At 47.2% G+C, this 23,600-nt stretch overlaps 2 protein-coding genes and 1 long non-coding RNA gene across 5 annotated transcripts in view; 2 read left to right on the top strand and 1 right to left on the bottom strand.

Annotated features, from left to right (window-relative positions):
* The window catches only part of LOC129783555 (39S ribosomal protein L27, mitochondrial-like), a 32,995-nt gene extending 20,059 nt beyond the window's left edge, over nt 1-12,936 (top strand). The window contains exons 3-7 of the mRNA XM_055793511.1: nt 7,564-7,679; nt 8,431-8,553; nt 9,274-9,341; nt 9,802-11,359; nt 12,141-12,936. Of these exons, the coding sequence (XP_055649486.1) occupies nt 7,564-7,679; nt 8,431-8,553; nt 9,274-9,341; nt 9,802-10,008 (514 nt within the window). The 3' untranslated portion in view covers nt 10,009-11,359; nt 12,141-12,936. The remainder of the gene's footprint in view (nt 1-7,563; nt 7,680-8,430; nt 8,554-9,273; nt 9,342-9,801; nt 11,360-12,140) is intronic.
* The window catches only part of LOC129783537 (crossover junction endonuclease EME1-like), a 178,276-nt gene extending 161,808 nt beyond the window's left edge, over nt 1-16,468 (bottom strand). The window contains exons 1-3 of one of the 3 annotated variants that reach the window (XR_008745332.1): nt 15,766-16,468; nt 15,207-15,396; nt 14,541-14,847 (exon numbers count right to left, since the gene is read on the bottom strand). Coding sequence is in view for 1 of the 3 variants with exons in the window: in XM_055793488.1 (XP_055649463.1) it covers nt 14,677-14,847; nt 15,207-15,396; nt 15,766-15,839 (435 nt within the window). In the remaining 2 variants the exon portion in view is untranslated. Of the gene's footprint in view, nt 1-14,357; nt 14,848-15,206; nt 15,397-15,765 lie in introns of those variants that run through there. The other 2 variants (XR_008745333.1, XM_055793488.1) reach the window with 2 other exon arrangements.
* Nucleotides 16,469-21,722: 5,254 nt separating this feature from the next.
* LOC114010647 (uncharacterized) lies at nt 21,723-23,053 on the top strand. Its single transcript, XR_008745334.1, has 2 exons — nt 21,723-21,897; nt 22,435-23,053. It is a non-coding gene; the product is annotated as an uncharacterized LOC114010647 (long non-coding RNA).
* Nucleotides 23,054-23,600: the final 547 nt, after the last annotated feature.

Genomic DNA, 23,600 nt, shown 5'->3' with positions numbered 1-23,600 from the left:
GCCAGTGCCTTGTGCACAGCTTCCCGCTGACACCACGGAGGGCAGGGACCAGCAGCAAAACATGGCAGTAACATGGCCAGCAGGTAGGAAAGCCAGAGTGGGACACACCATGCCAAGGTCCTCCAGCACCGGGGATGTCCATCAGTTCCAGATCCAACCAACGTTCTGGTCAATCCCCAACACATACTCTGAACAGATGCAGAGGAACTGGCATTGTGGTGCCCACATAGGTTCCTCTCAGGCAGGTGGAGAAAGCCACCCAACCAAACACATACCAGCACCAAGGCAAACCTGGAAGAGACCAGGTACATTTCTTAAGAGCTCTCTCTTCTGAACTTCCTGGCTTACATTATTATGCAAAGCTCTGCTCTCATGGTTTGTTTTGCTTCAATTTGCCCAGAGGATGAAGAATTTGGAAAGAGATGCCTCAGATGAGATCATTCTACCCCCTCCCTGTCTTCTTGCATGACAATAGAATTCATTAATAAAAGTCACAAGGTTAAAAATTGTTCCAAGAAGCCCAGGGAAAGGGAAACCGCTTTTTCCTTGCCCAGCTGATTCCCCATCTTTGTGATCCCACACTGCACAAGGTCCACAAGAGACCTACGTAGAAAGCAAAGCTCAGATCCTTTAAAACAAGCTGCCTAAGAAGCTGGTGAGCCTACACAAAGTCAAAGTAATGCTTTTTGGAAGTGCCGAGTTCATTCCCATTGATCACAAGCAGGTTAGTGAGGCAGCCGCAGCACTCACATAGGAAGTTAACAGCCGAGCCCCACTGTCAGCCTCTTCTTTGGAAAAAATCTTATTACAGGCAGGAAGCAAGAACAGGAAGCAGGAAGCAGGAAGCAAGAGAAAGACAGTGAGATTTAACAAGTTTGGATACTTACTGGTAATGACACCTACTGCATTGTCAACTGCTGCTCCATTGCGCACGGCCAGCTTGGGTTGTAACAGCCGATTTACCCACGGGGGAGGTTGGGCACTGTAACCCTGCATCAAGACATTGGAAGCACATGCAATAATTCAGGGACCAGAAAAACCATGGCACATATTTTACAACCTTGACCCAGAGATGGGGGAGCACTTACAGGAGGAAATATTGGTGCTGTTACTACTAGCAATAGCAGCTTTGATAAAGCCACAAAAAGCAATTCCCGTTTGAGTTGAAAAATAATGAATTAAATCATTTACAGGATGTCTGCAGAATAGAGAGAAAGCAAGTACCTGTTTAAAACCCTGTCAACTGTAACTGCTCTTTCAGCCCGGCTGCAAGAGTTCAGATAACTCAGCACTTAATTTTTGGAACATCTGTCCAACCCAGAGTGAGATGAGTCACTGCACACACCACCAGGTGCCACTTCCCGAAAAAGCACTTGTGGATGTTCCTGAACAAGGCTCTGCTGAGGCCCCAAACCTTCGTCTTCACTGTGCTTGTAGTCATGTGAACTGAAGCAGTGAAGATTTCTTCTTACTAACCATCTCCCAGGGCAGAACAGTGACAAAAGATGAGTGTGCTGGGGTGGATGTGAAAATCAGCAGATTCTCCTTTCCACACTGCTTGTCCCCCACTAGCCCGAGAGCTCACCTTTAAATGAAACTTTAATACAGCCAAATGTAAATGCATTCAACAACTGAAACCAGTGAAACAACTAAACCACCTGTAAGACCAACAAGGCTTTGTACTGAAGCAACCCCTGGAGCCTGCAGCAGCCTTCAGTCAGGTGCACATTATTTAATTGGTTTGAGGGGATTTTCTGGACTGCTAATCACCATGAGGTAGCTAAAAACCTGTGCAGCATGTTGAGTGCTACAGCACATTAGAGATGTTGAACCCCTGAGAGCTCCTTGAATAACAATGGTTGTTCCCCTTGTTTTGAGTGTGCAGCACCCAGAGAGGGGGTATCTACAGGTGGGTGAGCCAGAGCGCTCGTAGGGTGAGTGCCCACCAAAAGTGTGCTGAGGAGTTAAAGTGAAATATTCGTAGACGTTATGGAAAACATCCACAGTTCATGAAAACAGAGATTTTAAAAAGCCACGAATTTTGGAAGGGACAGAAGTTCTTATTCTTACAAACAGAGGCTGTCTTACTAAAAAGGAAAAAAAAAAAAAGGAAAAACAGAGACAAATTTGAAGTTATTAACTACCTGCTAAATAGTTTGTGGTTTCCAAGAGTCTCATGATTTCATGAATCTTTTCATATTTGTCGGGAACCAGCTACAATATTTTATAAAGCCCAGCCATGCTTTCACCCCTGTGCATATCGTGGGGTGAGACAACTTCATTTAAAAAAACAAAACGTCAGCAACTCATTCTGACATTCTTTTTGATAAGTTTTCCAACCGAGCAATTTTTGCTCAAGAAGCACACCAAGCAGATGACAGCGCATGCAGAGATGCCAATTGACACATGTCTTTAAATGAAGTGCCTTCATATTCCTGCCACCTTCCAGGAGTCTGGCATTACATTTACCTGGTTTGATTTCCACCCCCTCACCCCCCACTCCCAAAGCCTTTTCCGAGTGATTCACTCTCAGATGCTCTCCTCAGGAAGTCTCAGTCACAGCAAGTCCCACGTGGCTGCAGAGGAAGGATTATCTCATTTCATCTTGCTACTAGGGCCACCTTAGTGGGATCCTGGTCACAGCCAGGGACCCAGTATCATCCTGTAACACATTTATCGCCAAGCCATAAACCATCACAAGCAGTACACATATGACTCAAGGCAAGGCAAAATTCCCATTTAATTCCAAAGCAGATGCTCAGTCCAGAGACTACATCCATTTCAGTCCCCACTGGGCATATCAAAGTCTTAGCTATGCAATGCATTGTGGCATCCCCCCAAAACTGTGCTGCTTTAGAGACAGCAAGGCGTCACAGAGCTGTTGTGTACCTGCTGGATCAGTGTTAACGGGTAGGATTGTGGTGACCAGGAGAAGAGGGGTTAAGAGTTGTAATCTTTGCTGGATGCTACAGAACTTCTCTCCCCTGGAAAGGCATCATCAAAACAGCTTCATCTGCTTAAAGACTTTCCTGCAACATGATCCTAAACACACAAATACTTCATCTCGTGGCTTTCTGCTGCAAAACCCAATTTCCACAAATTTCCAGCTAACCGGACTGCAAACAAGCTATTCAAAAATTCCAGCTACAGCACTTTTTTTGTGTTTAACTTTCATTTTTATCCCAGTGTCAATACAGCAAAACCTCAGCAGCACAGATTCATCAGGCTTCTCGCAGTACCTCTGATGTTTGTTTAAAGCACCTCATCTAGCAGATGTATCTAGCATCAGTACCAGGAACTAACAGCAGTCACAGAGCACACAGCTCTGCTCCTGCTCCACTTTGATCATTCTACAGTGAGTATGAGAAGGCCAAGGGGAGAACCAGATCATTTTATCACTCCACTGGCTACAGCAGAGGTTCACGGTAATGCAGTCACTCCTTTGGCAGCTCAAGAGTCAGGAGGAATATTTCCACAGGAAACAGCAATTTAAAACAGTAGCATACTTCCAAAATCAGCAGGCTTCAGGGGGGGAGCTTCTACCACTGCCGAGCACCATCACCACCCTGCTTCTGCAAGGGCTCTGCTCTTCAGCGAGGGCAATGGGGACATCTGGTCGCAGGCCTCACCTCCACCTCCAACACCCACCTTCTTGCAAAGGACAGGCCAAAGCAACCTTCCAGCTCAGGTGCAGTTTGCCTTGTGCCTCTTGTTCCCCTTGTCCCTACCCAGTGACCTGTGGAGAGGACAGAGCAAGCAGGTGAGAGAGACTGCAACTCTGGCCATAGGGAAGACCCCATAACCCCTTCCAAACACCATCGTTCCAAAAGGAGAAAGACTTGCTGGTACGACAGCTTTGAGCTGTTATCTTCAAACCAGCAGGCTTTTGGCTCAGTAGAGCTTCACTCACCATGGTTCAGGAGGAACAGACCCATAAACCCACACTCGATGAGGAGCACACCAACATGTGTGAAACTGCAGCCCATAACAGCTTGAGTCTCAGTCCACATCACCCCAGTGTTCAGATACCCTGGGTCTCCCTCCAGCTCCACAGCTCACTCCCAATCCAAGATTTCTTCCCAATGCACAAGCCCACCGCAGGCAGCAAGTCAACGACAGAGCCAAAAACCCTGCCAAAGCGCATCAAGCCCCAAGTGCTTCGGTCACCAGCTGTGGTGGTGAAGCTTCTTCCACTGACCAACAGCGTTGCCTGCACATTTAAATGCCATAGAAAACGGTCAAATGAAAAATGTTCTGGCATCCTCCAAATCTATTCTGTTCAAAAGAAACAAAACTCTACTTGCTTTCCAGGGAAAACAGGACCTGAAATCAGAAGCAGCCGTTAGAGGAAATATGAGTCACATTGTTATAACCAGCTTCAGTTTTATCTGCACTTCCCCAGCCTGAGCAGTCACACTTTGAAGTGGAGAACTCCCTTTTTGGTGGTTAGATTATCACTGAGGAGAAAACTTTGTGCATTTGTTTTGTTGCCTTGTACTTTCTACAGGTGTATCACACTAGCTTTAAAGGTAAACACTTCCCAAGACAGGCTGAATGGGATTCTGTCTTTGCTGCCTTAAAACTTGAGCTGTTTTCCTCACTTCCCCTGCTTCCCTCAAAGACTGACGTTTTGGCAGTCACAGGTAGAAAATCCACTGTCTGAGAGCATGGACGTAACATAAAACTAATGCTTGTCTCAGTAAAACAGCTGCCTGTCTCAGCCAGGGATGATGCCACTCATTTCTGCGGTAGCACTGCTGGCAGTTGGGACCGCAGAGCCTTTCCAGCAAAGCTCCCTGTGAGCATCTCCAGCTTGTGGTGGAGCTGGGCTTGACTGCAAGGATCCTGGCTGGAGGCTTCAGAGAGGTGTCTTGACCTTGGCAGCATTTATTGCAGCCCCTGCTCCCTTTCATCAGCAAAACACAGGATAACGTGTGTGTTGACATATAGAACTCCCAACTACCATAAGGATAGCTCACACTAGTTATTAGATGAGGTCATTGGAGGTAAGGATTCTGCAGCCCCTGAGCAAACTCCTGCTTGGGCTAAGCCCAGCACTGACCCGCAGAGGCTGCCTGCGAGCCAAGACACAACGCTGGCACACACCTACAAGGATCTGGCAGAGGCCAGGCCATCCTGTGGAGCCTTTAGGAAAAAGCCCACGGGGGGGTGAAACAGTGGCCGCCCCCACCAAGCAAACTGGTTCAGAGGACTGCTACAGCACAAACCCCATGCTGCACAGCGGCTTCTGTAAATACATCAACCTCAGTCCCCAGAACAGCTCAGGCTTGATCCCTACAGCCTCCTCTGAGCTGCTGCTCTGCTAGGCGAAAGTCCCCAGGGACCTTTAAACTGTCACCTACTCACTCGTTTATGAACACAGTCTTTCAGTTTAAGCAGCTTTTTCCTTACTGCACCTTCACCCCCGCCCCAAGACATGCACCAACAGCTCCCAGCCCCTGCTCTGCAAGGCAGAAGCAGCTCAGCAAAGGTCCCCTGATCCCCCTGGGGGGCTGGCCACAGCTCACCCTTCCCGCCTGCTCACATGCCAGACTTGTGCTCTAAATAAGTCAGCTCTTGCTCCCAAAAACATTTAAGATCCAGCTGCAGCCAAATCCCTAGCATAATATTCAAAATCTTTATCTTCTAAAAAAAAAAACCCAAAAAACCAAAACCCAAAACACCAAAAACACCCTCCCTTCAAGAGCTTGCCCCAGAAGAGGCAGAACAGGGAATACCTCCAGGTCCTCCACCCTGAGAAGGTTTCAGTATGAGGCAGTTCAGGGTTCAGAGATTTCTATTTCCCATCATGATTCTGCAGTCAGGAGTGACAAGGGCTGGCTTTGCAGTAATCCCCCTCTCGTGTCTGTGCATCTAAATGAACTATGAAATTGGAGAGCAGGGAGTCCAAGCATCCTCACCTGTGCCTGGCTCCTGAGGCAGCCCTGCATCCATCTCAGCAGCAGGAACAGCTGCCCTGCATGATGCTGAACCTCTTGCCAGCTACTGCTCACTCTGCCAGCCCAAGTGTCATGACAAACCCAGTGGATGGGAAAAGAAAAAATGAAATCAAGGCAAAATGCACCCTCCTCTTCCTCTTCCCTGACCATCACTATTAGAGCAACAAACTCAAACCCCAACAGCTGGTACGTCTGTAAGGAACACGTAAGGAGAGGTGGAGCGGTGCCCTTGCAATCTCATGTGGCCTTTCTGGAGAGGACAAAGATGTACCATATGAGATGTGCTGCGATGTGCTTGTGGTCAGGACTGGTGCGAATTAATATGGATCTGGTTTTGAAAGATCTTCAAGAGACATCATGGAATTTGATTTCTGAACTGCTTGCTGCAAGGCAAAGATGATGCACATCACTTAGTGGCATACAGTGGACTGTCCTCCGATACTGCCATCTGCACTGACACCCAAGAAAATCCTTTGAGAAGGAATCTTTGAGAAGATCCCAGAGCTGCTACCGAGGAAGCTGGCAGCAATTAGCCTGGCCTGCATGATCACAGCCCCTCAAATCTCCTTCCTCAGCCCCTGCGTAAGCACTGCCACACGTTCAGAAGGAAAATACAGACTGCTTCAACCTCAGAGTGTGAGCACAGGCTCGGCGCTGGCTGCCAGGAGCAGGGGGTTGGGAAGATTTCACTGCCCCAAGCAGCTGCAGTTTTCAGAACATCAACACAAAGCAGACAGGCGGTACATTTGGGTGATCTGAGCAACCCCAGGAGCTTAAAACCTTTGCCAGGCAACTATTCTTCATAAATTGCACTCTGAGCAACAGCAGAGTCCAACAGACATTAACGCCCTAAAACTAGAAATACAGGGGAAAATTTTGTTAATTTCATTTTCTTCCTTCTTTCTTTGCTGGTAGGAGATTGCACACTTTTGTAATCTCCCCACATCCCCTTGGATGCGAGTCAGTGCAAAGGTGTCGTTCCTGCAGCAGCCAGCCAAAACCTCTCTGGACGACGTCTCATCTCTGCTTCAAAGAGGAAAGGAGCTGGGTAGAGCCCACCCAGCTGCCATCAAAAAGCCATCCCGACAGATACACAGAGCAGGCTGGAGCCTCTGACCTGGGCAGGAGCACCTGGATTCAGGGAGCTGTTACCAGGAGCGAGGCCCTTGCAGCTTTCTGTGTGATGCCTTGGGGAACTGGATGCCTGTAAGAGTCGGTCTAAAGAGAAGAATATTGTCTCAACATTGCCAACACAGACCTGGAGGTGGAATGTGGTCCTCATGGACACCAAGACACAAAGACCCTGGGAAGGAGAACTGCACAGTACGAGGAGTACTGTGCCGCTCCCTGCCACCTGGGATTGAAGGGAACAACTACAATAAGGCCACATAACTCAGAAGATGGATCACAACCGTGGTCATAACAACGAACCAGAAAACAATACAAAAACACACCTCCTGTCTGAAGCTACCCGCCTCTAAGGAAAACCGCGCCTCAGGCACTCTTCTCTGGACATGCATGATAACCTGGCTCGAGAAGGCGAAGGCTGGCAACAATCCGTGGACCAGAGGAGGAGCAGGGCCTGTTGCTTGGCATAAAAAGATGCCTTCTTAGCAACTGAACTTTGGAGATCTTCCCCACCAAGGATCACGACGATCAGAAGGACCGGTGGGACACTGCCTGGACCTGGGACCATAGGGACGCCTTGGACCCGTGGTGGTAGCTATAATCCTCTTTCCTTTCCTTTTTACTTTACCTTTTATTCACTTTGTCTTTCTACCTATCGCACGCCGCTTTACGGGAAAACAATAAAATTGTGCTGTTTAATTGAAGCATAACCCCTTGGCGTGGTCGCCTTGATTTTTGCCCTTCGAGATGATAGTTAACAAACCATCATGAGTCCACTGCGTGGACTGTGACAGCTCCCCAGAGTCCCTTACCACTACTCCCAGGGCTCTGTAATCCTTGACACTCCTCACACCGCTCCTGGCTGTATCACTAGTGCCCACTTGAATACGTGCTTATATATTGTCTTGAATTGGAGTCTTCTCATTTGTAAGATTTCAAAATATTACTAAGTAAATGCCATTCAGTCGAAGGGGAAACTGAAACAGAGATCACAACTTGTCTTTTTTCAAAGCAATATAAGGCCAGTCCACAGCAACCAGTAACATCTGTACCTCGTTTGACAAGGCCTTGCTGAAACATGAATTTGTGCATATCCTTTAACATCGTTGCCGAGTGTTTTATTCCTCCCTGGGCAGTAACTGTACTTGAGATGTGGCCTCTTTGCTGGGGACTTAGGCCATGGTAGTCTAATTATGGTTTATCTTAGAAGTACTTCTCCTCCCCCCGGTCCCTGGGCTTTCTTTTGCCTTTAGTTTTAAAGCCTGTCTTAACTGTTAGCCTTTAAACCTGAAAAAAGAATAGTTTTTTTCAGCTGATGTTGTTTTTCTTCCTCCAAACCTAGTTTTAACTACTCCCCAGACAAGCCTGGTTGCCGTCAGGTGTGCTTCTAAGAAAACTGGAGGCAGCTACAAAAATGTAGGTGGCCGCAGCCCTGGCAAGCGCTATGGATTTAAAAAAGTAGATGGTAGGTCTGAGCGTCTGCTGAGTCTTATTTGCACTTCATTGGGTTCTTCGCAGCTTCTCCCCTGGTGCTGGTGTCAGTTGTTATTTCAGGAGGAGGTGGCCAGGGCAGCTTCCAAGAGAAAGGAAAGGGAAGCTTCAGTGAAACCTGGTGATGAAGGGTAGCCACCGGCAGGAGGGCAGGGTGAGCAGCCTCCCTCCCAGATGGGCCTGCGAGCGGCCAGCTGAACTTGCCTGCAGAAAACCTCCTTTGGTTCTGACTTTGCCTCTCTGGAGCGCCTGGGAGGAGGGCACACTGTGGGACACCTACTTTCCCCCCACACTGCGGTGAAAAGCTGGGCATTTTAGATGTTTACAAAGGGGAGAATTATGAGGCTGAGCAGAAGCCAAAGTACAGATTCTTGCAGCCAAGTGCTTAATAATTATTAGCTTTGCTGATGAAAACATCAATGGGAAAGGTAATAAAACAAATGCCTTCAGCAACCAGAAAATGCCTTGTCCCCTAGAAGTAATCTTTTCAAAGCCTAGGATTGCTTTTTGCCATGGTCTATCAATTGCCTTTCATTTCCCCCTAAGAGCATTTTTGTTTATATGCTTTTAGCAATGGAAGTAATTATTTCTTAGAAAATTCCCACAGAAAGCTGGGCTTTGGAACCGTTTGTGTTCTGCCAGGGCTTCAGGGAGCTCCATTGCTCTGCAGTCTGACTCTGTCACTCTGTTGCAGGTGAATTTGTGCACGCGGGCAACATTCTGGCTACGCAGCGGTTGATGCGCTGGCATCCAGGGGCTCATGTAAGTGGTTTTGTATCTCTTCATTTGTTCTCAGAAACAGCAGCCCACAACAGAGTGCTGTCTTCAGTGCCTCCTCTCTTTCAAGCTTGTTCTTAATGCTCTTCCTTATATTCTATATCAACCTGAAGCTGGGTTTCATTGCCTGGTATTTCTTAGTCACAGAGGCCGCTCACACCTGTGCCCATGTGACTCAGGAAAGGTCTGAAAGTTCTGGAAATCCCAGAACGCTTCTGTAACCTAACTGTGTGCTTGTGCTTCAGGGTGGAATCGGTATCTCCTCCCTTGTAATGAGCACTTTTGCATATGGATTGCTGGAAGCAAATAGCGTGGTTTTATTTTGAAATACAAAGCAACAGATGCTGTCGAAGGCAGGATATCCAGCAAGGCAGACCAATGATCAGATCTTCTTTAGAGGTGGACCTCCAGCCTTCCCTTTCTAACAGTCCTCATCCTCTTCCAGGTGGGGATGGGCCGTAACAAGACTCTGTATGCCCTGGAGGATGGGATTGTGAGATACACCAAAGAGGTCTACGTACCTCTGCCCCGCAGCAGTGAGAGCAGGGAAGCGATCTGTTGTCTACCCAAAGGAGCGGTTCTTTATAAAGCCTTTATCAATGTTATCCCTGTCACAGAAGTAGGAAGCTTTAAACTCGTCACCATGCTCTGAGCTTCCTGCCTCACGTAGGGAGGGATGGGAAGGAGCGACTGGGACAGACCACCACAGCTGGACTGGCATGAGAGGACAATAATATTCTAGCTCCGAAGATACCAGTGTAGGACTTCCTTTTCTTGCTCCTAAAGCATGTGTGGTCAGTGTTCAGGCACTGGGATCACTCTGGCTGAGCAGACCTTCACCTTGGCTTTGTCCCCTTTGTCAAAGCAAGCAGCTGGTCTGTCTCCTTTGGTCACAGCACGTTTGCCAGAGAAGAGCGAACAGGCACCCCTGGTTGCTCCGCTCAGAGCTAGAGAGCTGGCGTTGGCTCCATGCTTGTCCTTGTGCTGCAGGAGGGACGGCACCGCTGCCTGGGGTCTGACTTGCCTGTGTCTCGGCTGAGTGTGAATCTGGGTGAAGGTCTGACATTTGGCCGTTCCCTGCAGACCAGAACGATGCCACAGGCACTTCTGTCCCTGACACCATGGGTGGAAGCAGCGTGCTGAGGCCGAGGCCTCACACGGCTGTGTTTCACTGAGTTTGGTAGCTGAGAGGGGCCTGGAATGGGTCTGACACGCCACATCTGTCCAGGGTCTCTGAGCTCATTACTGTTCCTGAGAAAGCTGGAGGGTGTCTCAAAGCATGCTCATAGGGAGGCGGCGTCTATTGAGGAGAGAGGAAGAACATCACAGTGGATCAGCAATAACCAGGAGATTATCCCACCTCTTCTTACAGAGCGGGTGACAAGGCTCACAACTGCCACCAGCCTGAACCGAAATTCCTGCAGCCCTCAGAGCAGCAGGCTGCTGGCTAGATGAGGTGAGTGCTTACACTGCTTTTGCAACACAGCAGGGCAAAAAGCCACTGGAGAGGCACATTCCCCCCGCTGCCCCCTCACACTCTCTGTGCTGGGTTCCTGCTCTTCCCTGTTCCCCTTCAAGGACTTGCTGCTAGTCACAAGGCCAGAAAAGCCCTGATTTCTGTTACGAGAGGACTGCTGCTTGCCTGCCTTTGACCAAGGATCGATTACTGGGGTGTATACAAGCACCTACAAACCTGGCTTTCTACCCAGGTTTTGACAGAGTCTCACTGCACAGCAGCAGGTGAGCCTCTGGGCTGTTGCTAGCCCAGCTCTGCCAAAATAAACTAACTTTCTCCCCGGTAATGAGTGACAGGAGTGGCACAGGGATATTGTGGAAGAGCCCCTGCTGTAGTTCATCCACTGCTCATCTTTGGGGCCTTACTCTCCTGTGCCCTCAGTGCTCTGGTTTCAGGGCAGGTATCGTTAGTTACAGCTCCAAACACCGAGCAGCAAGTGCTGACTATGCCAGATGTTATGGTACAACTTCAAGAGCTCCAGATCCAGGTAAATCAGTGAACCTTTAGTGCTGTGCTCAGGGTTTCAAATGTCTCTGTTTTGCTTTAGTCAGTAAGGGCTCTTTGTTCGACAGGAGGCTCTTGGGACGCTGCCGCAGGACTGGCTTGGCAGATGCACTCGCTTGTCTCTGTTCTATTGCAGGAGTGCAAATCCGAAATGTCATAACAGGCAAAGCCTCCTGCTTATAACTAAGCCATAAACACTTACTGAGGAGCATCCTGGAGGTGTCATGCAGGGAGAAGGGACCAAAAAACTATGGAAGCCATACAGATCTAAGAAGAACATTCCCAGCTTGGGCTTGCACCGCGCGGATGATCCAAAGGGCCTGCCCTTTCAGCAGCAGCTCTGCCCTGCCTCGCGGCCTTAGACTTCTAATAAGCGCTGCTGGTGTGCCCTTTTCCCCTTAATTTGTGTTCCTGGTGAACTGCTGAGCTACAAGAAAGTTCAGCTGTTCCTAAGGAGAACGTACCTCCACTCATTTCTTTTTAAGTGTACTGACCTATATGTGCAAAACCAGGTCTTGTGTTCCACAAAGGTGCTTTACACCTTCTTCTGTGCTGACCGTGAAACTAAATTTGAAACTTTTCATCCTAAACAGATGCTGCACATCTACTTACTGAACAGTTAAGTGATGAAAATTCATGACAAAAGACAGCTGCAGCACAGGCTGAAGTATCTCACCCGAACAGCTTGTTTCTGAATGTAGACTATTAAAAAGATACTTGATTTATTCCTCACGTTCTCTGTCCTGTAAACGCTTTCATTACAGATCCCGCCTCCAGTTCTCGTCCTGCTCAGCCACCCCGGCACAAGCACTCCTGGTCGCGGTCGGCGCTGAGAGTCCTGCTTTTCGTGCTGTTCTGCATCCTCTGTACTTTGGCCGCCTGCAAGCTGACAGAGCTGCAACGTCAACCCCTGTGCATCAGCATGAACACTCGCTACGAGGATGTGGTAGCCGCTCTTCAAAACCATAAAACCCTGCAAAATATGCTACAACAGAACTCACAGCAGTGATTGTCCTGGACAGGCACTTACTTCATCAGCATCTCCTTCCACCATCTGCACAGGCAGAATTCCTATGGAATTGCGTTCTGATGAAACTGCTTTTAATCAGTCAGCATTGGTTTGTTGCTCCACTCCACCCAGAGCAGAGGTATTGTTCAGATCATCTTTGCCATGCATGTTTCGCAGTTGGCCTGTAACTCCCATGATTTGCCCACGTTAACCGAAACTTGTTAACACTTCTTACTTCCATGGGATGTTTACCTAGATGGTGAGACACAGAAAGCTACCGATCTGTATGAGTGGAAAAAACCAGGCCTTGCGTTATCTGGGTGCCTATAGCTCTATCCTGGAGGTAGGAGGGTTTTAATACATATCCATTCCTTGCTCTCATTTCTCTTTGTGCTAAAATTGGTGATACAGCTGTACGGGAGTAATATATTAAGGCCTACTCCAGGACCAATTACAAGTGTGCAGGGTGGCTGCACATCCATATGTTGCAGTGCAGAAGCTGATGCACTGTTGAAAGGAGCTGAATTTTCAATACAACAGTTTTCACAGCAGTTTGTCTGAACTGGATGTTTATGTTGCTAACGCATTTTCACTCGGGTATTTCAGAAACTGTCAAAAATTATTTCAGAGTACGTGAAGTGGAGTTAGAAATCATTATTTTAACCAGCTAGTGCTGACAAAGCAGCTGCAGCCGCGGCAGGCAGCACTGGGTGGCACTGTGGCAGCAGCACAGGAGCAGACAGGCCAGGGCTTTGCTGGGGGAAGCTGTTGGGAAGGCTGGGGGGTTTGGTGGTTTGCACCTAAAGAAAACTCACCTGCACAAATGAATTTATAGTTCAGAGAAATCCCGAGGTCTGTCATATCCGTAAGAGCTTTGTGAGCACTAAAATGCAGCGTACGCATAATGTGAAGCGGAGGTTTCAGAGAATATCCGTGCGACAGACTCCACTGAGACATCCTTCATTAGTTACCAGAATTGCTGCCTCCCATCTGATACCTGGGATTGTTGCTGCTAAGAGCAGTGCCACAAGGAAACAGCCTGTAGCATTTCATCCCAAGGTCATCAAGGCAGTAAGCTGTCACCTTTTTGTAACCTAATGGTAAAACTGTGATTCCCCAAGTATCACAGAAAAAAGCGACAGCATGAATCAGAGGAGGGAAGGGCTGCCTGCCTCTGGCTTAGCAGCTTGTGTTGTTTTCTGAGCTTCCTTGAAACAGCTTTAGGCTTTGCTTTTGGTATTTAACTCGTCACATTCTTTAAAAGTTCCTTGCTTAACTCTCCAGAAATGCTCAGAAAAATGGCAAACAACATTCAAAGCAATATTTCCTCTCTGCAGACATTCCTGCCAGCATCTGTTGCTTTGCCGTCTTAAGCTTGCAAATGCCAGGCTAATAAGATTTACCAGTTCAGGTCAGAAGCGTGCTACTGGCCAGGCAAGGGCTCCCGCCAAATACCTGCTTTTTTCTTCAGAGGCATCGTGGTTCCAAGGGGTAACTTCCACACACTGGAAGCTTAATTCACTCTGGGCACTCATCTCTGTAAGTGCTGCTGCTGCAGACCTCAACTGCCCTTGTGTGCCTGTCCACAAGTGCTAATGGCTTTGTGGACAGGCAAGCACGTTCCCCAGTCTAAGTAAAAGAAAGCTTTTTCTGCCAACTGTTTAGACCTCATAATTCCAGCACATACAACCAGATTTCAAGACCCTCAATAGATTAAGCCATCTGGAGACTGAATCAAGGCAGTCTAAACTTATATCTGAAAATTGGTCTTACTCATTCCCATCTGCCACAGTGGAAAACTGAGAGTCTTATTTTGTGAGGTAAAGTTCTTCCACCTCACTCGAGCAGGTGCTGGGGGGCGCAGCACCATGTTGCTTGAGCATTAGAATTTCTCACACTGGAGGGAGAAGGTAACTACTTGCAGTTTAGGCTAGCAGTAGAAAGTATTCAACACATGGCATACCTGTCTATATTCAAGACAACATGTTACAAAGCAAAGTTAATTATTCAAAATTGTTTATGAAATAGAAGGAATTATCAATGCTATAAACAGTGTCCAATTCATGTTCTGATGATGTTCACCACCTTTCTTCTGCAGACTCCAGCCGTTCAACAATTTCATCCAACCTTCTTCTGCTACAATAAAGTCTTGAACTTGGACCTTGAACTTAACGTGGACCTTGAACTTTAAACTTGAACTTGGCACAATAACTTAATTATCTAAGCGTTTCTTCCCAGAACAAAACTGAATACCTAAACCAGTCAAACTGTAACAGCCTCATTCCCTGGGGCTATGGATTGTAATTCAAATAGAGAGAAGGGTTGTAGGAAGTGGTCTGCTGATAGATTTGTCGGGAGAGGTATGGTCTAACTGCCTGGAAGGTCCTGCCAGCACCACTGCACGAAGGGATGTTCACCAGCAGGTTTTCCCGCTCCGTCTCCGAGGTTAATCTGCTGTAGGCCTAAAATCAACAAAAAGGAACAACAGTGTCATCCATTTGGATACATTGCTCAAAAAAAAATAATCAAAGCTAGGCACCTGTGACTGCTCTACCCTTTCACAACATAATTTTTCACCTGGTCCCTCCCTCACCAGGTCTCTTTTGTGAGCTGACAGGCTGATGTGAAACTAGTAGTGCTCCCTCAGGAGCCTGCTCTGTACAGCCAAAAGCAACGGGTGCCAAGGCATCCGTTCCTTTGCTGCCTTACTAAACATCTCCCACAGAATCATCATGTCAAATACCAGTTACATTATTTCTTCCACGCCTTACATTTGTTGGCTGTCTGCGCACAGTACTCTGTATTCCTGAGGCAATCTCACCTGGTACAGAAGCTGTGGAGAAGGGAAGGCAGCTGCAATAGCCTCAGCCATCGCAAAGTTGACCTGCCTAATTTGTTCTAACTGCCTCTTCCAAACTTGCAAGAGACCATTTACAACATGATCCACCTTCGGCCCTCCACAGCACCCCGGACCCGAGTAGAAAGGGAAGTCCGTCTCCTCTTTTGCTCGCCTAGGGAGAACAGAGAATGGGAAAGCAAGTAAGACAATGAGGCTATGAAGAAAACCCTATCCCTGCATCTGTCATTGCATTGGCGTCAAATGATGAAAGTCTGACCCTATTTTCTTTACATGCATTACCAGTTTCCTTGCTTGAGACCCAGATTTCCTCCTGAAAAGGGAAACAATCCTGTACTTGGGAGCCATCCTGACACAAGCCAACATGCACACAAAGTGGTACGTTGACATGAGAGAATTCCCTTTCTGTCAACCAGTTAAAAATTGTTGTCCTGAAGTACAGCCACGTAGCTGCTCTTCCCTCCAGTAACTGTGAAAGTGCAGCCTCTACGAAGACATGGCCAAACCTCATCTGACTGCTCACCTGAATGGTGCTTCAGCTACAGCTTTTGTGAACATGGTGACAAATTCTCCAAGCTCCTCCCAGCTCTCAAACATCTGGATTTGGACTTGTTTGGACACCTGCAGATCCACTAAAGCCTGTAAACCACGAAAGGAACAATTAATCTTGTCACACCAAACAGCACTCTTGTCTGAAACAAAAAAGGGTCACAGCTTCTTGTTACAGGATAAGACCAGCCACTCTCTCCCCATTTTGGGAACAGTTAATTTAAGGGACTGAAGTATTTAGGGGGTGGTGTGCCTCCTGCTGGTTAATACTGGTTTAGTGACATTCCAGCTGCCACAGCTCTTCAGTGGCAAGCTCTCATTTCGTGTAGCCCATTTCTTGGAACAGTGTTCAAAGAAGAGATGATGGCTGCATGCCTGTTTTACAGGTACTTACTTCTTCCACATCCTTTCTGGTTATTCCCGGATTTCTCAGGCTTCCCTGTTCCTCTTCTTGGTTTACACTTGCTGCCGCCTGTGGTGGTTTCTTTTTTGACTGAATTCTGAGAAACCCAAGAAGAGTAAAGTAAGACTGGGAACTCATTCACAGGTATTCCCCAGTGGTCACTGGGGTGACAGGCTGGAGGGGCCTTTACTTGTGTTTCTGTATAATAGGGGAATAGTTCTGTGTGGGATCACCCCTTGGTCTCCAGTCTTTGCTACAAGGAATTAATGTAAACAAATATCCTCGTGGCTTTTTTTTTTTTTTTCCGTGGGGCATCAAATCCTTGAAGATTTTTCCACTGATTTCCAATGTGACTTAAGTCAAGTTACGAGCTCTCTGTCCCAGTTTGCTCTAGACAGCTGGTTTTGCCCATGTCTGATGCTTTGAGGTTCATTTTTTCTCTAGCAGACTTCTTTCATGCAGCACAAACTGTAACCCAGGAATCAAGCTGTTGAAGGTTTGTTTTGACAAAAGGGAATTGGACTATAATTTTGTACAATTTGTGTATATGAAACTGTAGTTATCGTTCATCTTTTCCTACTTCCCTGTATTTTTTCAAGTCTCAGAGCCTTTTTTTTACTTACCCATTAAGCTCTTGAAGTTAATGTTTCCTTGTAGAGCAATTATCCTTTTCACAATGGTATTTCTAGCTCTCTGAGTATCTCTGGTAATTTAAGTGCTATTAAATGAATGCAGTGGTTTTATTCAGGTTAAGGCAACATGAATGTGATGATCGCCACTGTTGCATACTAACCTGCTGCTTAGGGGCTCAATAGAGGGAGGCAGAAAAATTGGATTTGCTACTAACTGCATGAAAGGAGGTACTGAAGAGATTTATTTTTTTAAGAAGAGCTAATTATGTCTCAGTCATTTTTAACAGAAGTTCATGAGAGGCTCAGACTTATTGATAAGAAAACCGGTGTTTTCTGTTACTGTCTTTTGTATAAGGAAGGAGTTTGTGGTGTGGATGATATTTATGTTCCAGAGAAAATCAGTGTCTGTAACAACTGATTTTTTTTTTTCTTTCTCCTTGACTTGTCCTGATTGTAACTCAAGAATTTGCAGAAAATGCTTTTATTAGTATGTTCAGAATAGCAATTATATATATATATATATATAATATCATAGAATGGTTTGGGTTGGAAGGGACCCTAAAGATCACCCCGTTCCCCCCCTGCCCTGGGCAAGGACACCTTCCACTAGCCCAGGGTGCTCCAAGCCCCGTCCAGCCTGGCCTTGGGCACTGCCAGGGATGGGGCATCCACAGCTTTTCTGGGCAACCTGTTCCAGTGCCTCACCCCTCTCCTAGTGAAGAATCTCTTTCTAGTATCTAACCTACATCTCCCCTCTTTCAGTTTAAAGCCGTTCCCCCTTGTCCTATCACTACATGCCCTTGTAACAAGTCCCCCGTGAGCTTTCTTGCTGGCCCCTTTAGGCAGTGGAAGGCTGTTCTAAGGTCTCCCCAGATCCGTCTCTTCTCCAGGCTGAACAACGCCACCTCTCTTGGCCTGTCTTCCTAGGAGAGGTGTTCCAGCCCTCTGAGCATCTTTGCGGCCTCCTCTGGACTAGCTCCAACAGGTCCATGCCCTCTCTATGTTGGGGACCCCAGAGCTGAATGCAGTACTGCACAGGGGGGGTCTCACAAGAGCAGAGCAGGGAAGGAGGATCACCTGCTTGCCTTACTGGCCATGCTTCTTTTTATGCAGCCCAGGATTTGGTTGGTTTGCTGGGCTACAAACACACATTGCTGGGTCATGCTGAACTTCTCATCAACCAACACCCTCAAATCTTTTTCAAGACTGCTCTCAATCCGTTCTCTGCCCAGCTTGTAAATGTGCTTGGGATTGCCCCAGCCAACATGCAGGACCTTGCACGTGGCCTTGTTGTGCTTCATGAGGTTTGCAGGGGCCCACCTTTTAAGCCTGCCAAGGTCCCTCTGGATGGCAAGCCTTCCTTTGAGCATGTCAGCTGCACCACAGCTTCGTGTCATCGGCAGGTTTGCTAGGGGTGCACTCAATCCCAGTGCCCATGTTGCCGACACAGACGCTAAACAGCACTGGTCCGAACAGCGACCTCCGCTTGGACATTGAGCTGTTGACTGCAACTCTCGGGTACGACTGTCCAGCCTATTCCTTATCCACCAAGTGGACAACCTGTCAAATCTAAGTCTCTCCCGTTAAGAGACAAAGATGTCATGCGGGACCAGTGTCAAAAGCTTTGCACAAATTCATTAGTAGCTCTTACTTTGTCCACCAGTGCTGTAACCCCTGTCACAGAAGGCCACCACATTTGTCGGGCACGATTTGCCCTGAGTGAATCCATGTGTTCTGTCATCAATCATCATCTTATTTTCCATGTGCCTTAGCACAGTTTCCAGGAGGATCTGCTCCATGATCTTGCCAGGCACAGAGGTGAGGCTGACCAGCCTGTAGTTCCTCAGGGCTTCCTTCTTCCCTCTTTAAAAATGAGGGTTCTCTTCCCCTTTTCCTGTGTAGTGGGAACTTCACTGGACTGCCTCCTCAAGCACGATGGACAGTGGCTTAGCCGCTTCATCCGCCATTTCCCTCTGGACCCATGGATGCATCTCATCAGGTCTCATGGACTTGTGCACCTTCAGATTCCGTAGATGGTCTTGAACCTGATCTTTTACAGTGGGTGGTTCTGTATTCTCCCCGTCCCTGCTTTTGCCTTCTGTGACTTGGGCTGTGGGGCTGCAGCATTTGCCTGTGAAGACTGAGGCAAAAAAGTCATCAAGTACCTCGGCCTTCTCCATGTCCTGGGTAACCAGGTTTCCCATTTCCTTCCAGAGAGGGCCTGCATTTTCCCATCTCCCTTTTGTCACTGATGTACCTATATGTTGGGGTCTGCAGCGGGTCTGCAGACAAGTTAGTTGACTTCAAAGACTTAGCCGTGTACCTTTCAAGACAGCCACAAATTGTCAGGTATGTAAACAGGGTGTGAAGAATCGGAACTTAGAACCGCAGCATACGGGCACCTACAGCAACAGCAAATAGCAAGCAAGAAGGACACAAAAACCTATCAGGATCTAACACCTGCACTTGTCTAAGATATATAAATAGTTTGTATAAACAATAAAGGCCATTTTTGTCCGAACCCAGCCACGCAGACATAGTGTTTCTTTTCAATCCACCTCGACTTGCATCACCACATTTGGTGACCCCGATGTGCCTATATGATCCCAGTAGTAGCGCAGCGAGCGGCTGCAAGATCCCAGGAGAAAGTGACACCGGTAAGGTGAGCCACCAGGGACAACATGGGGAGTAAGTTATCTAAAGAAGATACCATGGTGCTATCAATGTGGAAATTAGTATTAGAGAAGCGTGGAATTACTTTAGGTGGGCTTCAGTTAAAAGATATATTATTGTGGGCCAAAACACATGGAGTGGAAATGTCCCCAGCAACTGCTCTTAGTGTGTGGACCTGGGACAATTTAGGATCAACAGTCAGAAGCTCTGGAAAAAGGGGACAAAGAGGCGTCCGGGTTTTTGCCTACACGGGGACTGCTTAGACATGTTGTAGGGGGCTTCAAGAACCCGCAAGATGCAAATGGGGGCTTGCAAAATCAGCAAAATGCAAATGGGGGCTTGAAAAATCAGCAAACTGCGACTGGGGGCTTGCCAAATCTGCAAAATGCAAGTGGAGACTTGCAGAGTCCACAAGACGTGAGTGGGAGCTTAAAGTCAGCAAAATGGGAGTGGGGGCTTGCAAAGTCCGCAAGATGCAAGTGGGGGCTTAAATATTCAGCAAAATGCGAATGAGGGTACATCCTTCAAACCTCTCCTGTATCCCCCTGAATACAGACAAGAGGATGAGGGGGTGGGGGAGGGGGAGAGTCCATGTCCCTTACCAGGCGCCACTCCCCAATGCCCCGAATCCCCTAAATCTCTCCAGCTGCGTCGACTTATACTTAATACCAATTCCGAGGACGACAAGCAGAAACATCGGTGGACCGATCCCAGCCCCCCTGACTCCCTCCAACATTTGTGCCAGCCCACACACCTTCCCCCCTCGGCTCTGGCCCTGCCTGTGCAGGATGGAAATGCTGAAAACCCGGATTTCGGTCCAGCTATGACAACGTTATCAGTCACAGGCAATGAAGAAGGTGGAGGTGGTAAAAATCCAGTTTCCAGTGGTACAGTAATGACGCGCGACCCTCGGCGATTTTGGCAGGCTATAAGAGATGGGGCATTAAAAGACGGGAACTGGGATTTAGTAGAACAGATAGGCGGACTGCTCCTTGATCTTCCTACGCCTTCCACGAGTGCACCGCATGCATATCCTATTGTATTGGGAGATGCGGCTGCTGGTAATCCTCACGTTCATACACCATTTGCTTGGAAAGTAGTACAGGACTTGCAAAAAACTGTTTCTCAGTACAGGGTGACTGTGTTCTGTCACGCGGAAAAGCTGTCTATAATCTACTGTGTTACAGTGGTTGAAATGTATTTTGCTGTTAAAAAAAAATAATTGTTGAATTGTACGGAACAGACAGTGGGTTGTTTTGACATTGATAATGTGCAGTTTTGGTCTCGCTTTGAATGATGTGCAGCTGAGATCCTGCAGCAAAGAGTTAAATAACTTTAAGGGAGTATGAGTAGAAACTAGGATGAGATAGAAGCATGTGAACAAGTAGTTTTAACCTATCACCTTTTAAATAACAAAGTTTGCATAGCATGTGTATTTTTAGCTGGGGGTACAAATTGGTGTGAGTCTATTAATAAAGTGGCACTAACTTAAAAAAAAAAAAAAAAAAAAAACCAAACAAAAAACTAACCAACCAACCAACCAAAAAACCAAAAAGGGGGAATGAATGGAATGACCCCAGAGGCACGATTAGAGAAAGCATGAAGGTGTCAGTACGCATGAAAGACCCTCGTACCGGGCATTGGTCGGCACCACATGAATTGTTAACTTGGGGGAGAGGTTATGCTTGTGTTTCTACAGATGAAGGTCCGCGATGGATACCTGCTCGCTGTGTGCAGCCTGAGCTTAGTGTGCTGGATCGTGGGAGCGCTGCTGCTGCCAGTCAACCCAACAAAGATGTGTGGCCTCCTTACTGAACCAGTCCTTGTTTGGCATGCTCTTCCTTGAAACTGACTTGCAAACATTGTTGCAAAAAAGTGAATGTATACAGAGAATGAAAAATCTTACTGAAAGTCTTGATATTTTCAATAATTAAGACCTCTGTATAATGTTAACCCGAAAGAAGTCAATATTGTTTGCACTTTGAATGTCGATAGCTTGTTTGTTAGGCAGTTAAGAATGTGAGTCAAATTTGCCACCGTTATATACAGAACAGAGCAACTATTGGTTTTTGTTGTTGGCTCAAGGACATGGCTCTGAGGATTTTGATGGTATGTGCTGCGTGGATTTTAGGCGCCCCATTGCAGCAACATGTTACCAAAATCTGAGAAAATGTCAGCCTTTTCTGGCATCCGTTCCCTCGATTGGCAGTATTGTTTGTTTGCTATTGCCTTGGTTGCCATCATGTTTGCAAGGGCCCTGCAGAACATGGCAAACCTGGTACTAGCTGTTCAAAAACAAAAGGGGGGAATTGTTGGGGTCTGCAAGCGGGTCTGCAGACAAGTTAGTTGACTTCAAAGACTTAGCCGTGTACCTTTCAAGACAGCCACAAATTGTCAGGTATGTAAACAGGGTGTGAAGAATCGGAACTTAGAACCGCAGCATACAGGCACCTACAGCAACAGCAAATGGCAAGCAAGAAGAAGGACACAAAAACCTATCAGGGTCTAACACCTGCACTTGTCTAAGATATATAAATAGTTTGTATAAACAATAAAGGCCATTTTTGTCCGAACCCAGCCACGCAGACATAGTGTTTCTCTTCATTCCGCCTTGACTTGCACCACCACACCTATAGAAGCTTTTCTTGTTGCCCTTGATACACCTGGCCAAATTTAATTCTGTCGGGGCTTTAGCTTTCCTAATCTGAACCCTGGCTGATGGGGCAATTTCTTTGTATTCTTCCCAGGCTACCTGCGCATGCTTCCACCCTCTGTAGGCTTCCTTTTTATGTTTGTCCAGGAGCTCATTGTTCATCCATGCAGGCCTGCTGGTGGTTTTGCCTGATTTTCTCTTTGCTGGGATGCATTGCTCCTGAGCTTGGAGGAGGTGATCCTTGAATATTAACTAGCTTTCTTGGGCACCTCTTCCCCCCAGGACTTGGTACTCTTCCAAGCAGATCCCTGAAGAGGCCTAAGTCTGCCCTCCTGAAGTCGAGGGTAGCAAGCTGGCTGTGCATCCTCCTTGCTGTCCTAAGGATCTTGAACTCGACCATTTCATGGTCACTGCAGCTTGAGCTTCACATTCACCACCAGCCCCTCCTTGCTGGTGAGAACAAGGTACAGTATAGCACCTCTCCTCATTGGCTCCTCTGTCACTTGGGGAAGGAAGTTACCATCAACACATTCTGGGAACCTCCATGAGGACTATGCTGAGAAAAGATACACTGTTTGGGAAAAAGGTTTGTTTGTGGTTAGCTTGGCTCTCATAGAAGTAGAAAAAAGCATACAACAACCCATTATATTGAGAGGCCCATTTAAAGTTATAAAACCAGTCACTACTGGGACCCTTCCCCTGACAGGGTGGCCCAGAAAGCCTCAGTACGAAAGTGGTATGCTGAGATTGAACGCTATTGTAACACTTTCTCTGTATCTGAAGGTGCTTTAAAAAAAACTAGCTATAAAAGAAGTTGAGAGCCTGGATGAGGGCCAAGATAAACCTGTCTCAGTCATTCAGGTGGCCCCTCCTTTTCCCTGTGAACAGTCAGTTAGTGCTTGGTTTACTGATGCTTCTGCCAAAAGAGAAGGAAAAGTGTGGAAATTCCGAGCAGTAGCGCTCCGTACCTCTTCCAATGAGCAAATTATAACAGAGGGAGAGGGTAGTGCACAAGTTGGTGAATTAATTGCAGTATGAAGCGTTTTTCAACATGAAGCACAAACTACTTCTCCTGTTTACATTTATACTGATTCTTATGCTGGATTTAAGGGATGTACCGAATGGCTTCCTTCCTGGGAGCAAAATGAATGGCAGGTTAATAGGATTCCAGTGTGGCAAAAGGAAAAATGGTGAGACATCTTAAGTATTGCCAGCCAAGGGAACTTTGCTGTAGGTTGGGTAGCTTCCCATCAGATAGATGGGGGGTCAGCGGGAGAATGGAATAACTGGGCTGAAGAGTTAGCAAGGCTAGCTCCTGTACAGAAGGACCAGATTTCAGAAGACTGGGAACACCTGTTAAAATGGTTACATGTAAAATGCAAACACACAGGAGCTAAAGATCGGTACTGTGAAGCCCTTGCCCGAGGCTGGCCCGTCACCAGAGAAAT

This window comes from Falco peregrinus, unplaced genomic scaffold (assembly GCF_023634155.1).
Source record: "Falco peregrinus isolate bFalPer1 unplaced genomic scaffold, bFalPer1.pri scaffold_51, whole genome shotgun sequence".
NCBI lineage: Eukaryota > Metazoa > Chordata > Aves > Falconiformes > Falconidae > Falco > Falco peregrinus.
The sequence above is the reverse complement of the archived record's forward strand: the minus strand, read 5'-3'. Positions and strand labels throughout refer to the sequence as shown.